This window comes from Mytilus galloprovincialis, chromosome 13 (genome assembly GCF_965363235.1).
Source record: "Mytilus galloprovincialis chromosome 13, xbMytGall1.hap1.1, whole genome shotgun sequence".
Taxonomy (NCBI): domain Eukaryota; kingdom Metazoa; phylum Mollusca; class Bivalvia; order Mytilida; family Mytilidae; genus Mytilus; species Mytilus galloprovincialis.
In genome coordinates this window covers 7752650-7775395 of record NC_134850.1, presented here as the reverse complement: position 1 = coordinate 7775395, position 22746 = coordinate 7752650, and the positions used below count along the sequence as shown (strand labels likewise).

General features: G+C 32.2%; 1 protein-coding gene across 1 annotated transcript; it reads left to right on the top strand.

Annotated features, from left to right (window-relative positions):
* The first annotated feature begins 1199 nt into the window (after positions 1-1199).
* On the top strand, positions 1200-21804 carry LOC143057829 (alkaline phosphatase-like). Its single transcript, XM_076231253.1, has 10 exons — positions 1200-1306; positions 10467-10687; positions 11898-12075; positions 12678-12847; positions 14480-14584; positions 15226-15328; positions 16202-16342; positions 17917-18108; positions 19255-19383; positions 21322-21804. Exons 1-10 carry the CDS (start codon positions 1216-1218, stop codon positions 21618-21620), a joined length of 1629 nt encoding a protein of 542 aa, XP_076087368.1. The 5' UTR covers positions 1200-1215; the 3' UTR covers positions 21621-21804.
* Positions 21805-22746: the final 942 nt, after the last annotated feature.

The window sequence follows — 22746 nt, the reverse complement described above, 5'->3', positions numbered from 1 at the left end:
CTGTAGAATCATTAATATTCGTTAGATACTAATTGTCGTGGGTTTCGTAGGTACATGTGAACCCCGAATTCAAATGTTCGACGAAGAACATAGTTTCAATAGGCTTTGTATACAGAGATTAGCAAAACTATGAAATCAAATACCCACGAATATGCTAACCCGAATAATGTCAATCGTTATATTCCGCTGATCTCCGTCTAATCTCCGATTGCTACACTAACCTCGATAGGCTATAGGCCGCTAGAGGGCGCAGAATTATTCGAGTTACGAATATGCAAGTTTTCAGCAATCCACGAAAATTGATACACACAAATATAAATGAACCCACAGTATTAAATAAACTGTACTAACTCCTACCGCGAATTTTAATGTTTTAGTTATGTGATTAGTGTGTCTATGAGTTCAAATGTTCATCTGTCTGCCCTAGCTTTGACCCTTTTTACACGTTTGTTTTAATATTTCACACAGTAGTCTTCATACTTTGTTTGTACTTTGACAGATAGGCGACCATCTCTTTCTTTTGTGATAATGTTCCGTTCTCTCCTCATTGCTTATATAAGAATAACAAGATGTGGTAAATTGTCAAGGAAACAACTCTGCACAACAGATCAAATGACATAGTAATTAACAACTAGAATATATCACCGAACGGCTTTAACAATTAAAGCCAAACCCATACCGTTACCTATAAAAAGGCCCAAAAATAACAAAATGTAAAACGAATGGCTGATCTATTTGCAACATAATGAACGAAAAACAAATATGATATAGAGCAACGAACGACAACTTTGGAAAATAAAATAATTAGCCAATATACAATAATGATTACAGAAATGGACGATGTACAGAATAAAAAATCATCCACTAACAAAAAAATAAAGAATACAGAAATTATAGACCCTCATTAAGACCCTCATACATGTACTATCAATGATTATAATATACAGATATATTTGATGTTTTTTTACTGATTTAAATGCACAAAAATAGATATATTTACATGCACTTGGTGATAAACTTGACATTTAAATTTATTAACTTCTATTCTATGTAAAGTAAAGGTTATTATATAATCATCAATCATTTTCATATCTTCTCCTCCACGGCTGAATAACTCTTTCCACAACCTGTTTGTGACCACTTAGAATAGCACGCTAGTGAAAAGTAATAAATAGGCCATTGGCTGTCATATCATATTTCATTAGCCTTGTATATATGATGAGGTTGCTTTCAATACATGATCACCTATGTCAATTCAACATGGTATCTCTTGTGGCTCTTCTGTTGCTGTCAATAGTACATGCAGGTAAGGGTTATACGATAAACTTACACATAATGGACTCAAATAACATGTTAACCTAATAGATCACTTTCGAGTTCATCCGTCACCGGAAAAAACTCGTCAATTATACGCGCCTTTATCATCGTCATTTGTGCGTTTGGGGGCGTCGTCACTTCCTTCCAATGTTGAGCGAGTGGTTGGAAAACTATAATTCTATATTGTACGAATTATTCGGCAAATTGAATTCTCAAAATTGACAATCAACACTGCTGTCATTAGGGAAATGTCAGTAAGTACCTACAGAGCAACCATTATTTCTAGTTTATCCTGCACAAAGACGATCACTAAGACGCTTGATGAACGTAAATAGTGCAGGGATACAGGCGAGCCCCTCTATCTGGTAAATGACGTCATAAAGGCGTGTATAATTGACGAGTTTTTGCCGGTGACGGATGAACTCGAAAGTGGTCTATTGAATTAGAATTAGAATAGGCTTCTGTATAAAATTCTTCTGATATAAAAAGTAACGGTCTTTTTTCAGCTATAAGATATACAATGTGTTAGCAATTAAAAACTTGACTGGTTACCTTTAAACTTGTATCTAAAGTGAGAAGCGAGTTACTTTCAAACAGATGCTGAGATGTAGTATGATTGCCAAAAGACAACTAGAAGGTTCAGTATAAGGGTTTCTTATATTATATGCACTTTAAGTGGTGGTACAAATAAATTATGGATGTCTGTGAAAAAATGAACCTACAGGAAATCCAGAAATTTAGAACACCGATGTATTTATACCAAGTCTTACCCGTGATAAATAGATAAAAAACGCCAGTTATTTAGCAATTGTCTCAATTCCGAGATGAGTATAAATATTTTTACCAAAGTACATTACCCCAAAAGAAAAGAAAAAGAAGAAAACTGAATAATTCCAACACACAACATAATCTTCAACAGTGATTGTTTTATAAAGCCGAAATACTCCAAATGTACTAATCTTTTCAGGAAAATATTTGAGAGATTTATTTCCACTTTTGATTCAGATATTTAAATAATTATGCAGTTAGAATGCATGTTTCTAACCAATTTTATTTGCTAATTGAAAATTAAGCTGATTAAAAAACAAATAGCAGACAGGATAATTCTTCATTAATTGTGTATTACTAAGACTTAAATATAGAGTGAGCTATTTATACTGTAAATGTATGATGTTAAGACTCTAGTCTGACCAAAGGGTAAGAGTTGACCTACTAAATTAAATGCTAAATTGTTGAAATTTTATAACATGCTTTACGTACAGAGAAATTTCACCTATGGCAAGTCCATGATTGGATTACATCTTTCTTATTGGTAAATGATCTTGCGGGGTCAGCAACAGTTCACGTGTAAGTGTGTTGTGGTCACGATTCCAAATCTTGCAACATCTAAATATAATTCAGCACTGGTTGTAAATTACTCCTTTTCCCACCACTTTGGATACTGAATAGCGTTTTGGTCTTCGCAATCTTAGTTCAATTTAAGATTATCATTAGGTTGGTCCCCTCCGTAAAACATTCAGTATGCCTTCGGAATATACAAGTATTGTCAAGAATTTCAATAACGGCCGGGAAACAGACTAATTAAAGACGGACCATAACTCGAGATTCTGAAATAAGTATCTGCTTCTTTTCCAATATCTAATAAAGAATATGAGCAAACTTACACTAGTCGCCTCGGCGATAAATCTGAGTAATTGACAACATTTGATTTTTTCGTAATTCATCTCCTTGATCTTGCATTTGTGTAACTTTAAAGATACCCTGAATATCATAGTAATAAATACCGCAGGACAATAAATCATTCATTCATGTTTTAAATCAATCTATACTATATTCAACTTTTGTTTAATAAAAGTCTTCCGAAGGATATTATTTGAGTAAATATATATGAGATCAAAGTCCTATGAACGAATCAAATGAGACGTGCTTGCAATGAGACGTCAAACATTTTGTAATCTTAAAATTTACATCCTGCAATCTCGTAGGAAAATTTACAAACATTTACAATGTTTCCATTTTATACAAATATACATTGACCTTCAATTATATATGTAAATATTATATAACAACAATTAATATCTCAAATGGAATGTTTTGTCACAGTTTAACAGGCAGCTAATTTAATTTCATATGTAATATATAAAAATGCTTTGAGTTTTCTGTTACAAATCATGATGTATTGTTTTATGTGTACATGTTATGCTGCCCATCAAGGGCCCTTGATTGGAATAATAAAACTTAATATTCTTATTCTTATTCCTATGTTCTTTCTTCTTCTTTGCTTCCTTTTTAATTTCATATTTAGCATGTTTGATTTTCAACAAAGATAAAATTATTTCCTATTTTTTATTTTCTGTCACTTCTAAAATGCGGAGTAATCCAGTTTACACAGTTTTTATTTCCAAACATAAACAACATTGTGTTTATGAATATTTATGAGGTGTTATTCTGCGTTGTCAAATTCATACGTATTAAAGTAATGCACTAGTAGTTTAAGATATCATCAAGATTCAGAGCTCAATCATATATATGAAGTAAATTAAAGTACGTCTGTCAGGTAATGTTGTTGCTATTTACATAAAATATTGTAACCCTTTACATTCCGCAAAGTGGAAAGGGATTATAATATATAAGTTGCAAAATTTGTTTCCCAATCCAGTATAAATAAATATGTTTAAACTAAACTTTACATTTCTACTCTGTCGAATCAAATGTAATATGTGTTAATATTTTCAAAACATATATCTTTTCTACACATGGTACGCTTTTGTCATGAAACTTAGTTTTTATACAGTACGACCGCAAAAATTGAAAATTTTTTGGTCGTATATTGGTATCACGTTGGCGTCGTCGTCGTCGTCGGCGTCCGAAGACTTTTGGTTTTCGCACTATAACTTTAGTATAAGTGAATAGAAATCTATGAAATTTAAACACAAGGTTTATGACCATAAAAGGAAGGTTGGGATTGAGTTTGGAAGTTTTGGTCCCAACAGTTTGGGAATTAGGGGCCAAAAAGGGCTCAAATAAGCATTTTCTTGGTTTTCCCACTATAACTTTAGTTTAAGTTAATAGAAATCTATGAAATTTAAACACAAGGTTTATGACAATAAAAGGAAGGTTTGGATTGATTTTGAGAGTTTTTGTCCCAACAGTCTAGGAATAAGGGGCCCAAAGGGTCCAAAATTAAACTTGAATAATTGGGGTTCTTTGATATGTCGAATCTAACTGTGTATGTAGATTTTTTATTTTTGGTCCCATTTTCAACTACATTAAGGTCCAAAGGGTCTAAAATTAAACTAAGTTTGATAATAACAAAAAAGGAATTCTTGGGGTTCTTTGATATGCCGAATCTAAACATGTACTTATATTTTTTATTATGGGCCCAGTTTTCAAGTTGGTCCAAATCGTGGTCCAAAATTAAACTTTGTTTGATATCAACAGAAATTGAATCCTTAGGGTTCTTTGATATGCCGAATCTAAACCTGTGTTAAGATTTTTGATTATAGGCCCAGTTTTCAAGTTGGTCCAAATTGCGGTCCAAAATTAAACTTTGTTTGATATCAACAGAAATTGAATCCTTGGGGTTCTTTGATATGCTGAATCTAAACTTGTACTTATATGTTTTATTATGGGCCCAGTTTTTAAGTCGGTCCAAATTGGGGTCCAAAATTAAACTTTGTTTGATATCAACAGAAATTGAATCCTTGGGTTTCTTTGATATGCTGAATCTAAACTTGTATTTGGATTTTTGATTATAGGCCCAGTTTTCAAGTTGGTCAAAATTGCGGTCCAAAATTAAACTTTGTTTGATTTCAACAAAAATTGTATATATGGGGTTCTTTGATATATGCTTAATCTAACCATGTATTTAGATTTTTGATGTTTGGGCTCGGTTATCAGATTGGTCCACATTGAGGTCTAAAGGGTCCAAAATTGAACTTTATTTGATTTCATCGAAAATTGAATTCTTGGGGTTCTTTGATATGCTGAATCTAACCATGTATTTAGATTTTGGATATTGGACCATAATAGGTAATGTCCAAGTTTAAAACTTAAAGTTTTTGGAAAGATTAGAACTTGTTCTAAATCTTTACTTAGGCACTGGCCTCCATAACAACAGGACAGGTTAGCTACTGTTACTGAATGTATTCACACTGAAATATAGTTCCCTATGGTTCTCATGTATGTGCACATAAAACACATATAAACTGAAAAAAACTGGGTATATTATTGGAGCAGTTCATTCAAGAATGTATGTCATTAATGTGTGTTGATGTACAGGCTTTTAAAAAAAACCCATATTGATTAGGTAACTGGGTATTGATTCAACTAGAAGTATGATTGACAACTGTCATTATCACTAAACAATCAGAGACAAGGTGGACTTTTAATTACAATGCCCCACCTCCTAAACTGCCAATCAAATTGACCACATTACCTATCAACCTCAGTCTTACATAATTATACAGACCACTAAATATACATATAATTCTTAATACACAAGTATTTGACCTCATAATTGAATCCACAAATGTGTATATTAGATGTTTGATATTTATAAGGATGATAGATTTATTTATTGCCAATTACTTTTGATCTACATTACATATAGTGATTCTGTAAATTATATCTGAAAGATAAATTATTAATGGATTAACAAGATCTTAAAAAAATGAGATATGAATATAAATATGAATAAATAAAAGGTATTCAAATAAGGCCTTATAATTTACTTGATAAATTTCTAATAATCATCTGTAATTAATCAACAATTAAATTAGTACACTTTTTTTTTTATCAGGAATTGGCTTGAAACAGTTTTAAAATTTTAAAACTTTTAATTATAACAAACCATTATTATTAGTTTATTTCCCATCAATCAGTATGTCTATTTTAGTCATTTGAATTTTTATTAGAAGTGAATATATATTTTTACAATCGAGAAAGAATCCACATTTCAATAAGATAAGTTTTTTAATTGGTTAACGTTGAAAAAGTACATTTTCAATGCCCTGTGTTGAAAAATACTTTAAAAAATGATCAAAAGGCACTCTAAAACTTTTAATCTTCAATGCCATATAACCTCTGTTTCAACTTACAAAATGCCCCAAGACAACATTTTTCAATTTTTTTTGTTGACACTTGAAAGTTTTAAGATGTTGGTCCAGATTTATGTCTTACAAGGATAGTTGGTAACATTTACTAGAAGAATTTTTGCATTTTTTTGTTTTTTTGAAACATGTTCAGAACAGGCAACATAATTTCGATAAGATATAAACTGCAGTTTAAATAAAATTGTGCAAATTAAGAGACCCATATTATTTAATTTGAGCTTGTTTTATCCTCATACTGGAAAAGCAAGTTTCCGTCTAAAGACCTGCTGTAAATGCAATTTTCAGTAAAAGTGCTTTATAAATGTTCATTTTTCCCAACCATACCTTAATATGAAATAATTCAAACTACTCTTCTAATCTTTCCATGAGTGATTTCCATCACTTTGATTAAGTTTAAGTTCTTAGACCACATTCATTATGTGTCAGAAACCTGTGTTGTGTCAACTATTTAATCACAATCCAAATTCAGAGCTGTATCAAGCTTGCATGTTGTGTCCATACTTGCCCCAATGTTCAGGGTTCGAACTCTGCGGTCGTATAAAGCTGCGCCTTGCGGAGCATCTGGTTCAAATTAGTGTAGTTTGTATACATCCTTTAATTTTGCAATTAGTCTGAAAAACATTTCACGTGTACAAACCCAAGATATTCTTTTTTCTATAAAATAATCTTTTTTTTTCTCCCGAAACAAGGCCTTTCTTCGTTTTGTCATATTTAATTTAACATTCGTTATATAATATGTATATACATACTTAGCTTTTTTAAAAATATTCGACTATGACATAAAAGCGCTAAGGACATATGAACTTAAGAATCTACACCTCTGAGGAGCCAAAAATTTCTTGAATTAAACTTTTTTCTTCACCTGATTTTTGGGTTTATATGACAAATAATTGGTGAAAAAAAAACATATGGGGTTGCACTTCTTTTTTTGCTACGGCCCTTTGAAAAGACCCAATTTTGATGATTTTTCCAATTTTTCATCGATTTTTGCCTATTTTTGCGCTATTATCGTGAAAAAAATTACAGTTCCACAAATAAACTTTTTTTCATACTTTCAATAAAGACGAAGTGGACCAATCTGAATAAATTTAACTTAAAAAAAACTGAAGGTAGGTGTTAAATATAAGAAAGTTTTATCATATTTTGATGGTTTTTTTTTGTCAAATTTACCATGCTGTCAATTTTGTAAATTTGTGATTTTTCTCAGTTTTAAGAACAAAATGCATGTTATTTCATCTTTTTTTTATTTTTATAAATGATTAAAAAAATACATATCTACCAAGGAATTTTAAAGACAAAAATTATATGTGATGTACATGATTCTTGTAAAATCATTATTTGTTCCCCTCACCCATTTCCTCGAAATTTTGGCTAAAAAGACTGACTAGATTGGTCATAAAATTTGAAAACTGGATTACTCAAAAACCGTTCATTGTAATTACACAATTTTTTCACAGAGTTATGTTTGATTATGATATTTTATAAATTCATTCATCTTTTCCACTTGTATCACATGATTTGGAAAAAGTTCAAAAACGAGATTTCAACGAGACTGAATGAGACTGAAAATTCCGAAAAATACATCATTAAATCATTTTTACGGCTGGCAAAATAATGCATCTTCAGTTTACAGTAGCAGTAGTAGTGTCTTTTTTTCACGGGGGGGGGGGGGGGGGGGGTAACTTCCTATTATTGGGTATACGGGGATGTGCCAAAAATATGGGTCATAATTTTGCGAGATTTTATATAAAAATGACCCTCCTTTTTAATGACATCCTATATTAAAATGCATTTACGTTTGATAACTGTATATTGATTTGGGGTATGATCTACATATCATATATAAATATGCTATTGAGAATCTTACATTATTAATGGTCAATATATAACGATAAAATATATGTGCACCAAACGATGTCAATTCATATATAAAAACTTAAGGGTAGCTGGTATATTTATGAATTATGAGTGATGCTGAGTTAGTGCTTATATAAGCAATGGGTCATATTTTAAATATTGTATATAAGTAAAGGTCATTCTTTCTTAAATATTTATATAACTATAGGTACTGAATTTCAGTGAATGTTATATTAAAATGGGTACGTTTTTTGAGGCAAAAATGGCACACCCCTACCCAAAAAAATATCGAAGTTACCCCCCCCCCCCGTGCTTTTTTTGTTATCCCTTTGTTAGGTTTAATTTGAAAACACAATCGAATGATATACTAGTATGCTTTGGTAACAACGAAAGTCCTAGTACTTAGATGTTCTGTCAAATTATATCACTAGAACTGACTATAACGAGAATGACCTTCACTAGAACTGACTATAACGAGAATGGCCTTCACTAGAACTGACTATAACGAGAATGGCCTTCACTAGAACTAACTATAACGAGAATGGCCTTCACTAGAACTGACTATAACGAGAATGGCCTTCACTAGAACTGACTATAACGAGAATGGCCTTCACTAGAACTGACTATAACGAGAATGGCCTTCACTAGAACTGACTATAACGAGAATGGCCTTCACTAGAACTGACTATAACGAGAATGGCCTTGTGAGTCTTGTCAATTCATAAAATCTCAACTCTTGACTAAAGTAGAGATTTACATCTTACATTAATATTTACTTAACAATGTTGTTAGATATTTGGTGCTCGGGGCTGTATGTACAATCTGGAGGTCAACATATTATAATTACACATTTTTTTGTTATATCAACATGTTTTGTAATGATATCAGACAAGTGCCATATATCCATTCATAATATAAAGTCTATGTACATATTTACATGTCTGTTTTAATTTAATGCATATTCAAACCTTTTATACAGTGTTAGTTAAAATTAAATATTTTTGAAGCGAGAACTTGATGTGTAATACATACAGACCTATCAGCTACTAGTAATACGCATATAATGTATGATACTTATCATGCTTATGTTCAGTGGCAATCTTTATCTACAAATATAAAAAGAAGATGTGGTATGATTGCCAATGAGACATATCTCCACAAGAGACCAAAATGACACAGAAATTAACAACTATAGGTCACTAGTCAGCTATAAAAGGCCCCGAAATGACAAGGTAAAACGATTCAAACGAGAAAACTGACGGCCTTATTTATGTACCAAAATGAACTGAATTACAGGCTCCTGATATGGGACAGGCACTTCTTATCGAGACTAAGTTAATTGAGACAGATTTTGTAGTATGTCCTAATGTTGAGCTGTAAAAGCACTGTCCAAGGTAAAGGGAAAAAAAGCCGCTCACAATCGTGTTAACCCCACCTCATTATTTATGTGCTTCAAGTCAGGAGCCTGTTGAGAGGTTGTTGTTGGTTGATGTCTGTCATATTTGTTGTTTTTTTTCGTATATTGTTTCTTTATAAATGAGGGCAATAGTTTTTTAGTTGAATGTTTCATATTTTTCATGTCGAGGCCTTTTATAATATAAGCACCTATACGATATTAATTTTTTTTTCTGATTGTTTAATGCCGTACGGTTGCCTATAAATGCAATCCTACTGCATCTCCTTATTTTTATATTACTAAGAGGAAATCTTCCCAAGAGTGAGGTTGTATTTATTTGTAGCATTGCAATAGCTGACAAAAGGTCGAGGTTCGTTGGAGGAAATGCGACTCCTTTGATTTTCGCTATAAGCCCCTTAAAATAAAAATGCCAATATGCCAATACTTATGTCGAATGAACAATTTGTTCGCATATAGGTGAATTATACATGTTTTAGGCTCCTGTCCGTGTACAAATGAACATTGTCTACTCTGAAATCTTTCGGCCTTTTTATTTTAAAAATCGGAAGCGTAACCATAGTATATTTGCTACATAAGATCATATAAAATGACGGAAAATCGTAAAATAGCAAGATTCAAAACAGAAATACATATGCAAGAATATATTGTTCATGATTTGTTCGCATGAGACACACGCCACTAGCTTCTGTTATTATGAAGACACATAGGAAAACTACCTTGAAACAAATCATCAGTTTTGTACTCGCTGTTTGATATTTTAGGTACTGAAGACTGGCATACGATTGCAAGAGATCTATTGAAAGAACAGCTAAAAATCCAAACCAATACAAACAAAGCTAAGAACATAATATTGTTTATCGGTGATGGGATGGGTATACCTACCATAACCTCTGCCAGGATATATAAAGGTCAACAGATGAACAAGACCGGCGAAGAAACGGTATTCAAATTTGAGGAATTTCCAAATGTAGCCTTGTCAAAGGTAAGGAACAATCATTTCCCCATATAATGAAACAGACACTTACATTACCAATGTGTCATCTACAATGACACAGGCACTAACACTGCTAATGTGTCTTCAACAATGACACAGACACACACAAACTTACACTACCAATGTGTCATCTACATAGACACACTCACTCACACTGGCAATGGGTCATCTACAATGACACAGACACATATACTTGCTCTGGCTAATGTGTCCTCTACAATAACACATATAGACACACACACACACACTTACACTGCTAAAGTGTCCTCTACTATACGATACACATACACAGCTTACCAATGTGTACTCTACAATGCCACAATCACACACAAACTTACACTGCTCATGTTTTCTCTCTACCATGTCACACACACACACAATTTCGTACACTGGCAAATGTACATGTGTCCTCTACACAGACACGCTTTCATTATAAGTTTTGTATGATGCTGAAGATATGCATATCTTTCAATTCGATAGATTTTACGATTATACGTATGGTTGAGGTGAACTAATTAATTTCCAGCACTTCTTATATTTCTGTATGTCCCTTCCATGAAATTTAACTCGCATACATGTTAAATTTATCATATAGGATATTTTGGGTTTTCTGAATCTCGGATAAATAATAATCTTTATTGTCAAATAAACAAATTTAAACATATTTGTGACACATTAAAAAAAAACCCCAGAAAATACACTCTTAATTACATATAATATATATATATATGTATTAATAGTTGCATATGTATATAAAAAAGGAACACATCAAAATACAAAGTACAACATATTATACCACAAAACTTTTAACCATGGTATATTAAGAGTCCATTGTCCTCAGTTCCATTGACTGTTTTCAAAAGGAACCTAAACGTTTTATAAGTTGAAAATTTGATGGATTGAGTATATTATATTGTAGCTTTTTTTTTGTCAGTGTAACTCATAAAGTTAGTATGTTGAGAAGCAATTTCAGAGGAGTGATTATTTCTTACATTGTTATTTACTTCACAATGAAAGAAGAAATGAAATTCATTATCTATATCTTTATAGAGCTAAAAATTAATTAAACTGTAAACAATATTTATTTTTATAATTTTGTGATAAACGATCAGTTTTTAAAAATGCAAACTTTCTTGTCACATTAACCAACGTGCAAGAGAGTGTCAAAAAGTTTGACTGAATAAGTTGGGTTTTTCAGACTTACGGAAGTGATAGACAAATACCGGACTCATCACAAACAGCAACGGCCCTAATGTGTGGAGAGAAGGCAAATTTCTATACTATTGGTGTCAATGACAAGGTGTCACAAGGAGACTGTGCGTCGGAAATACCCAGTAATAAATTGACATCTATATTAGACCATTTCATTGCAGATGGTAAGAAATAAACAAGTAAAATGTTGTCTTTAAAATTTGTTCATGAGAGTTAGAAAATATACCTATTTTTAGATGGCTAAGTTTAATATATAATTAGACAAATGGAATCTTTCCATTCCTAATACTGTTTAAAGACTTAACACTGTCCGATAAGACTGAACATTACTTCATACAGAATCAAGTATGTGCTTGCTGCAAAAATATAAACATAATATCAACTTAATCAAGGTAACAGTTGAAATATAAAACCATACTTGGAAGTACATTTAGCAACTATACCCATAGAAACGAGATTGGTTTCTTGTCATATTGTAAGATTTTAAAAGTTTTGAAAAAGTATATATGAAACTTAAGAGACTCAGCTATACTGCTTCTTTTTTCTCTGACACGGTTTATATGAGACCAGATGCCAGCCGAAAGCAAATGTCCTGGAAAATCGCTGACATGGCTTTTAATGTAGTCGTAGCGGTTATCTACGGAAACTTTATTTCATTTTTTTTTATTTACCTACGATTAAGGACTTTGCTTTGAATAGTATGTTCCAATATTTACATATATTTAAGTATTTTTTATTACTGCAATCTATATTACTTTTCTATTAGGACGATCTGGAGGGTTCGTTACAACATCAAGACTGACGCACGCAACGCCAGGCTCGTCTTATGCACATACAGCTAATCGTGCATGGGAATCAAACGAGAAAATGAAAGATATTCCCGAGAAATGTAAAGACATCGCTTACCAGTTTGTATACGATAATACAAAAATTCAGGTTAACTTTTTGTTAATTACAATATTACGTCCAATATACATGTAGTATTTTAACTTATTACACCGAAAAAAATAGTGAAAAATAAAATTGTATCTTAAATTACCTTGTATGTTTCGGACATCTTTTCAAATACTATGCCAAATATTAACAAAAATTACACCTTCTGTATGCACCATTGTTTGGCAGATTCGGTCAGAGCTTCTCTTGTAATGATCGATGTTCCAAATCTAATTATTTATAATAAAACACAAAAACATAAAAAAATCAAACATCCAAAAATACTATCCACACTGATATGTGTCCACACTTGTTATTTATAAAAATGAAAATAAATAAAATCCTCAGAAAGTGTTATTCTTCATAAAATTATTATTCTATTCATACATTTTAAACTTGATGATTTTTACTACATTATTTTGAATTATTGGGCTTGCATTTATTTGGAAAATGTTATATTGGATACTGTACAGTCTTTACAGACATTTAAAAAACATAGAAACAATAATAAAAATCAGTATGATATATTGTGACGTATGTGCGTCCTTCACACTGTTCTACGTCTATTGAGCATGCGTCGAAATAAATTAAAAATAAAATTGGTACAAATTTTACGACTTTTATTGTATTCATACTTTAAAAATACATCTAATCTCTATGCACCAACAAATATATAAAAAAAGGTTCATCAAAACACTATGAAGTTATTCAATTTTAAACTATTGTAAAGGGATTTTAAAAGCCTTGAACCATTATGTTACAGTTTTAACACGATGTCAATATTATGCTACGTTTACCGACCCTTTTACCATGTTTACAGTAGGTTTTTATCAGGTTTCATTAACAATGTAAAATATTGACACAGATCGCACTCCATGTCCTTAAACCCAGATATTAAACTTTATACTGTGTTAAATGAACGTCTAAACGAGCGGCAAAAGATACCAGAGGGACAGTCAAACTCATAAATCAAAAATAAACTGAAAACGCCATGGCTAAAAATGAAAAAGACAAACAGACAAATAATAGTACACATGAAACACAACATAAAAAACTAAAGACTAAGCAACACAAACCCCACCAAAACTTGAAGATGATCTCAGATACTCCAGAATGATAAGCAGATCCTGCACCACATGTGGCACCCATTGTGTTGCTCCTGTTATTACAAATCCGGTAAATACTCTAATTCGGTAGGTTACATTCGTTGTGAAAGGGAAGTGGATTGTAGTTACGACATAAGCTAAAACTACTGATACTGCTAGATATGAGATTTATTCTATGTCAAAATGGCTATCTTCTCGGTTAAAACTGTAATCGTAAGATAAGGAAAACATTTTTATAAAAGAACACTGCGGTCCTAAAGTTTAGGCCTTTAGGTTAAATTAAGAAGAGGGTGGTAAAGGGTTATTTTCGTGCAACGTGTTTTTGCCATTTTTTTTTTCACGTGAAGCCGTGAAAAATGTTCGTTATTCACCGTGTTTCATGATATCGGTAAAAAGATCAACGTACAAGAGATGTATAATTGTTCGTTCATCTTGAAATGGCAATTTGATTTCCCGTTTTCCCGTGCTTATACTCCCCCTTTTACGCCCCTCCTTGAACATTGTACTTTACATTTTTCTGTTTTAATAGGTAGCAATGGGCGGGGGAAGACGACATTTCTTACCTAACACCACAAAAGACCCGGAGTATAGCACCAAGTATGGACGAAGAGTAGACGGTCAAAACCTGATAACAGTAGGTGTAATTGACTATCGATTGTGTGAAGTTAAGACACATCACACTATACTGTAGACATGCAAAGTTTAAGCACAATGCATGATTGTCTCTCCTGATTTATTCTTTGTGATGTTTTTTTCCTCTTCTTTTACGTTTTTCCCTTTTACCTGTAAAATCAAGGGCTACAGACGTGACTGAGTCACTAATTTAATAAAAATGGTTCTTGCTGCTAGTCAATTGTAAATAGTCGACTTTCACTACTATAAGAAAAAAAATTACAACCATATTTTCATAGATTCGAATAGAAAGAAAGATTTAATATTACACACACAAAAAATAATAATTACTTATAACCATCGTTGTTTAAATAAATGTTCGTATATATACACTTCAAGTTAAGCTATATTTTGACATTGGAAATGACTTTGAGCAAACTAGAACATACTATTTGTAATGAAATCGTATCTGAAGAAAACTAAAAGAAAAAAGCTATATAATTTTTAGGTCAGCTTCGTTTAAGTACAACCTCTTCATATGTCAACCTCTTCATATTTCATTGCACATATCAGATACACTTGAAGTGAATTTGAAGGTGGAAAGACTGTAACTTACACAAAGAGAATATATTTAATACCCAAGATTGAAATTTGTTTTTTTAGGAATGGCAACATAAACAAGGTGCTAAAGGACGGAATCACAGATATGTTTGGAATAAAGGAGAGTTTGATTCTGTTGACCCTCAAACTACAGATTATTTACTTGGTTTGTGAATTTATAAAAAATCAAATAATCTAAATATTACACAAATGCGAAATGAGGGTTGTTCAAAATATATTCTGATCCATTTAGGGTCAAACTATATGTCCCACGTAAAAAGTAAAATCACAAAAATAATGAACTCCGCGGAAAATTCAAAACGGAAAGTCCCTAATCAAATGGATAAATCAAATGATATAACACATCAAACGAATAGACAACAACTGTCATATTCCTGACTTGGTATGGCGTCAAAACTGTTCAGAGCCGAATGTATGTGAAATAAAGACATACATAAAGTATCACGCTTTGTTTGTCAATTATCATACCTCTAAAATACATGATATATAAACAGAAGATTTGAAAATTGAAGGATATATTAGAGTATGGTTAATGTATGAATTTCTGCCATTTTATATAATGAATGTAGAAAGTAAAATCACAAAAATACTGAACTCCGAGAAAAATTCAATACGGAAAGTCCCTAATCAAATGGCAAAATCAAATGATAAAACACATCAAACGAATGAACAACAACTGTCTTATTCCTGACTTGGTACAAGCATTTTCAAATGTAGAAAATGGTGGATTGAACCTGGGTTTATAGAACTAAACCTTTCACTTTTATGACAATCGCATCAAATTCAATTATATTTACAACGATGCGTGAACAAAACAGATATAAAAGGTAACATTGTCAAAATAAGGGTACAGCAAACTAGTCATCACTGTGCCACAATCTCAATTAGAACAAAATCAAACAATTATAGTCAGTTTGCAAGACGTATGGCCAGTATTTTTGATATTACCGTTCAAAAATTTTCGGGCGATCATCAATGCCAATACTACATTCTCTTATTATTTTCTTGTGCATTTTAGGTCTTTTTGAATACAGTCATATGCAGTATGAAGTTGACCGTGACACATCAAGTAATGGAGAACCTAGCATTACTGAAATGGTAGAAAAGGCTATTAGAATACTTAAAAAGAATTCAAACGGATTTTTCCTTTTAGTCGAAGGTTTGCAGTAAACTATAAGGATGTTTCTACATTGATTTTACCATGTCATATTTTTATTTTTCAATATTTGATAATCTCCTTGGGTTTACCAACAATTTGATGCGACGGTTGTTTTAATGTTCTAATCTCTTATAGTGGTCATGAAAGGCATGGTTACAAATAACAGCAGAGGGAATCGAATGCACTCCCTATTATTAAAGTATAAAAGAAACTTTTGTGTCGACAGGATAAGCGTAAACTACATCATCTGCCGTTCTAATCCACACTAATTTATTATTTCTGATGTTATAAGTTGATTTAATTAACAAATTTCAATGCAATTCCTTAACTGGTTATAATCTGATTTAATGCTTACATTCCAATTCCTTTTGCTGGTTGTATATTATTCTGCCTCTGCCTATTACTCTAACTATGCCTTGTTGACTGATGGACTTATTTTTTAGTATTGCAAGTCAGTTACTCTAAACAACTGTAAATTAATAACCTTACATTAAATCGAGGAAATATCAGAACAATATGAATTGACAAAATTTATGTAATTTTTATTTTATTTTGTATCTTTCATCCTTTTCAACTAATATAAAAATTAAGTGAATTCCTCTGCTTTATAATCCTGATAACTATTTACACAGTTGGGTTGATGCCACTGTTGGTGGACGTTTCGTCCCAGAGGGTATCACCAGCCAAGTTGTCAGCACTTCGGTGTTGATATGGATATCGATTATGTGGTCATTTTATAAATATTCTGTTTACAAAAGTTTAATTTTTCGAAGTACTAAGGATTTTCTTATCCCAGGCAGAAATAACCTCTCCGTTTTTGGCACAACTTTTTGGAATTTTGGGTCCTCAATAATCTTCAACTTTGTACCTGTTTAGCTTAATAAATATTTTGATCTGAACGTCACTGATGAGTCATACGTAGACGAAACGCGCGTCCAGCTTATCACATTTTAATCCTGGTACCTTTGATAACTATTTACACGACTGGGTCGATGCCACTGCTGGTAGACGTTTGGAATGCAAGAAGTTAATAATAAATACAAAACTACTGGATGACTGAACACCAATCTCAGTTCCATCTATTTAAAAATGTTTCTTCATGTGTGTTAATACACTTAATAGCGGGGCGTCCTTTGGCTATGCAGAATTCTACGCTAAACCTAACAAAGAACATTCGATACAATGTTTCGTGCAGGAATAGTGCATCGTTCTCTGCAAGTTAAATAGCATTTGCAACAGTTATTTGAGGTGTTTGTTTAAAGTGACATTTGCCAAGCAAAATATTCAACGATATTGAACAGCCACATTTTTTTTCTCGAAGAAATGATTTTTGATTGTATCAAATATGTAAAGTCATACATCATGTTTAAACTGTCTAAACAATATGTGAAAAATAACCAAATAATGTCTATATTCAAGCACTAGTTTATTTGAGATCTAAATCATTTAAACACAACAGTAAGAATGAAATTTGTTTGAAGATTTTTTATCAAAATCCTTGGAGAGACAAAATTTAAGAAAACATGAAAATCTTAGCAGTGCAAATCTATTAATCGAAGTTCGTTTTTTTTCAGGGAGTAACATCGATATTGCCCACCATGATTCGCTTGCTGCTAAAGCTTTAACAGAAACAGTTTCATTGGATAAAGCTGTCACCAAAGCACTTGAATTGACCAATGAAGAGGATACACTGGTAATAGTGACAGCTGATCATTCTCACGTGTTCAGTATGGGCGGATACAACTACAGGGGAAACGACATTCTAGGTATGTTAATAAATTCACTGCTACAAAATAAAATATTTACAGTACTGATTGAATAGAACGAAATCATTATGTTGCACAACCAAGCAATGTTAAGCTGCGTTTAAAAATACGATAAAAACTGCTGCATTAACACACAATTAAAGATTGAACTTAATTTTACAATTGCCTCCCTTCTAATGTTTTTTTTAATTGTTTATAGTTGATTTCTACACATTAAATCGGTAGATTATCCTTTAAACTATTTAAGATGATAGATAAAGGAAGATGTGGTATGAGTGCCAATGAGACAACTATCCATCCAAGTAACAATTTATAAAAGTAAACCACTATAGGTCAAGGAACGGCATCAACACAGACCCTCGACTCACTCCAAACAGTAAACTATAAAGGGCCCCCAAAATTACTAGTGTAAAACCACTTAAACGAGGAAACCAACGAACTAATCAATATGGAAACGAGAAAAGAGAAATACTTATAAACCACATAAACAGACGACAACCACTGAACACCAGATTCCTGACATAGGACAGTGCAAACAATTGTAGCGGGATTAAACGTTTTAATGGTACCTAACCTTTTCCCTGTTCTGAAACAATAGTATAACATCACAACATAGATTTATAAAATATCAATTGGAAGGCTGTACTATTATGCATATTTTAGGGGCCAGCTGAAGGACACCTACGGGTGCGGGAATTCTCGCTACATTGAAGACCCATTGGTTGCCTTCGGCTGTTGTTTGCTCTATGGTCGGGTGGTTGTCGCTTTGACATATTCACCATTTCCTTTCTCAATTTTAGCTCAATCAAAAAACGAAGTAACTCAAACGGTTTCATTTTGTAAAACATTAATATGCCGGAGAACAATCTGCGAAGACAAAAACATTAAGACCTGGAATCAAATTGATTAAAAAAATACTGTGTTGTAAAAACGGTTATATTTCAGTATTGATGAATTGATTTTTGGTTTGTGAAAGTCTTGTAAATAACCAATCAGTTAGATTGTAAATATGTCTGTCCGACGCGGTTCTTACTATTACACGCAAATGGAGATCTATTTTATATTCATTTTGAAAGGGTTTTGAATATTGACAGTGCAAATAAAGTCAATCTTAATTCCAAGAATATGTTTGTCTTTTTATTGTAGGACTAGCAAACCCAATTGACTATGAACCACCGTTAGATGGAATGCCATATACAACTCTTAATTATGCAAACGGACCTGGTGTTAATTTCACAAGTGGAAAAAGACCTAATCTGACAAACGTTGATACAAGTGAGTCAGATATTTTTGAAGTTGTACGTTTCGAATCTGATATATAGCTTTGTCAAGTGCAGATAAATGGAAGACAATAAAAAAAAGAAAAAAAGGAGAGAAGGACTGAAGGGAAACATGCAAATACTACAAATAAACATATTTCTTTAATATGCATACCCCTTTTAGTATGTCTTTGATGATTGTAGACAATAAGGTTAAAACATAGCTCATGGTATATAGAGATCATACTCAAATCTGACCAGTCAAACTATACCTTATTTATGAAGAAGATCACGGTTTTGCATCACAAACATATTACGAGGATTTTAATCAAGAAAGAACAGGGATAATGAGCCACAAAATACGTATTGTGTTAATATTAATTTTCTAATAAGTATACTGCAGTGATACTATATAAATAAGGCTGAACTTTGACTTCTATCTGTCTTCACATTTTGTAAGTTGCTGACAGCTTCTCGACAGAATTTAAGCGTCATAAAAACCTGCTTCAATTTTCATTTTTACTCTGTTATGTTTGAATAAAAAATAAATTCAAGTCGATGCGTCCGTAGTGGCTTTATATATTTAATATTATAAGAAACGCCCAACCCCTTCCACAAAACCACACAAAAATAAAAGATATGGAATGTATAAATGATTATTAATAAATACTTGAGGTGCTTTATGACCAATGGACCTCAACAGATAACCAAATTCAGCGTGGGTCAACTTTGCCTGAAGGAGTTGATCAACAGAAAATTAAATAAAACATGTTATAAATCGTACAAAGCAGCATTGTTGTACTAACTACCTAATAGATTAACGTACATCAGTTATAGTGTCGACTTAGTGTCAGAAGTGGAAGGAAAACTTTTCATAAATTTGGTGCATCCGAAGTTAAGTTTCAGTTGAAAATCTAGATTAATCGCTCTTTCTACAGATGCGTAAAAATAAAAAGTGACGGTGAATTAGAGTGCATTTCTTTCTAACAAACGATGCAAACGGCTAAGCGCGCACATGGTTTGATAATTTCTTTCAAACATACGTTTGCAAAGTTTACATAACTTTTGACAAACTATGCAAACGCTACATTTGTTTCTTACTTTAACCTGATTAAATAAAGTATTTGTTTCTACGTTTGTAAAAAGTCTGTTTACCAACAACATGTGCATGCATTATTGAAAGTTCAAACAAGGTCATTAAAGACCTTTGTAGCGTTGAGAAAACAACAACAAACGCAAGACAACGTTTACAAAATTTGGGTTAGAAAGAAGTGCGGCCTTCGATAGTAAACGAGCTTAATGCCTTAAGGACAAAATAAAAAAATAAGGAAATAGTTGATCTAATACATGAAACGAGGCAATTCTCGGATAACGAACAAGAACATCTAAATAAAAGGGACCAAAAAGTAAACATATATAAAGCAATAGTTCACGCAATGTGACACCAATCATAATTAATTTTCTTATAGGGTGAAAATAATCTGTTTTGCATTTTATATAACTTCCAATTTCTTTCTATTGTCAAATATTCAATATCGATAAGGATTTAAAATAAATATGCCTAGAGGTAAAATCAGACTAAACTCATATTCTTCGTTTAAAATCAGACTAGGTAGAATATCTATTTTTTCAGAACAAGAATGACAATAAAAACATGTTAAACTTGTCAATACAGTTAAATTTTATGCGACTGTCCTAAAAGTGAGCGGTTTAGCTAGCTATAAAACAGGTTTGATCCACTATTTTTAACATAAGAAAAAGCATGTTCAAAGTCGGGAATGTGACAGTTGTTATCAATTCGACTCGTTTGATGTGTTTGAGGTTTTGATTTTGCTATTGGATTAAGACTTTTTCCTGGAAGTTCAGTATATAATGTAATTTTTTTTTATACTAGTAATTACACACGCTGGATATTTTTGTGTATTTTAAGATATATACCTTTATAACATTGTAGCTTCCTTCGATTACATACCTCAAGCTGCCGTCCCAGTAGAATATGAAACACATGGAGGTGAGGATGTACCTATATACTCCAAAGGACCAATGTCACACTTGCTAAACGGTGTAAAGGAACAGCATTATGTTGCCCATGTGATGCAATATGCAGCTTGTGTGGGAGACTTTAAAGATGACAGTCATTGTAAAAATACGGAACCTAAACCAACGTGTTCTGCTTGTTTAATTACATGGGATCGAGTCACATTATTCCTGAGTTTAATAGGGATTTACCTCAAACAGTTCTGTTTTAAGTGATTGTTTTTTTTTACTTTGTGTCATTTAATAACATACAAAAGTTTCATTCATTACATTGTTCATTTGTCACAACTCTTAGTGACAACCAGTATTTTACCCATTTGTAGGTTTTTTTGTATTTTGTTTTTCAATTGTTACGCTTGCATATCATCTGAAACCAAACAAAAACATGCATTTGACAACATATGTGATTAAACGTGTAATCAACCAAAAAGAAATGCAGAGTTTGCAGCAAAAAATTCAGGAATATGGCAGCTGTTTTTCACTTGTTCCATTGATTGATAACGTTTGATTTTGTCAGGTTTTATGGACTTCTCCTTTTTGAATTGGCCTAGAAGCTCGGTAGTTTTATATACTTTATTTTTCCATGTAAATAGCAACACCAACTTTTGTACCATACGAACTTCTGCATGAATTGAAGTCTTCTGCAGAAATATTAGCTTTCAATTATTTTATAAATATACACTATATATCTCTATATATATATATTATATAAGTCTGAAAATTACACCAAACAGTGTTAGAGTTAGATTTTATACTGACAAATTTTTGTCCGTCCCTCAGCGGGATTCGAACTCACACCTTTGATACACTACAGCACCAATCGCTTAGCCTCATGTCCAGCGCTCTAGACCACTCGACCACATCCGCTATATAAAAATATAACTTCAATAGTCGTAGTGTTACCTTGTCACGGAAGGTGAATCTAGAGATAGACATGAGACACGTGTTTTTTAAGCGTGTGTAGATGTTGTATTATTATTTTCATACACAATGTATTTATTATTTGTCAACAATTTTTATATATATATAACTCGCATATATATGTTTAAATGTTTGGTTAAACATGGTGAGATGCAAAAGCGCAATAACTGTTCAAGAACATAAAATTGAGAATGGAAATGGGGAATGTGCCAAAGAGACAACAACCCGACCATAGAAAAAACAACAGCAGAAGGTCACCAACAGGTCTTAAATGTAGCGAGAAATTCCCGCACCCGGAGGCGTCCTTCAACTGGCCCCTAAACAAATATATACTAGTTCAGTGATAATGAACGCCATACTAATTTCCAAATTGTACACAAGAAACTAAAATTAAAATAATACAAGACTAACAAAGGCCAGA

Excerpts from the sequence above, each read along its gene's own strand:
- LOC143057829 (XM_076231253.1), top strand. The coding sequence starts at position 1,216 with ATGATGAGGTTGCTTTCAATACATGATCACCTATGTCAATTCAACATG. Across the intron at positions 10,688-11,897 it reads CAAATGTAGCCTTGTCAAAG|ACTTACGGAAGTGATAGACA; the intron begins GTAAGGAACAAT and ends TGGGTTTTTCAG. Across the intron at positions 15,329-16,201 it reads AACTACAGATTATTTACTTG|GTCTTTTTGAATACAGTCAT; the intron begins GTTTGTGAATTT and ends TGTGCATTTTAG.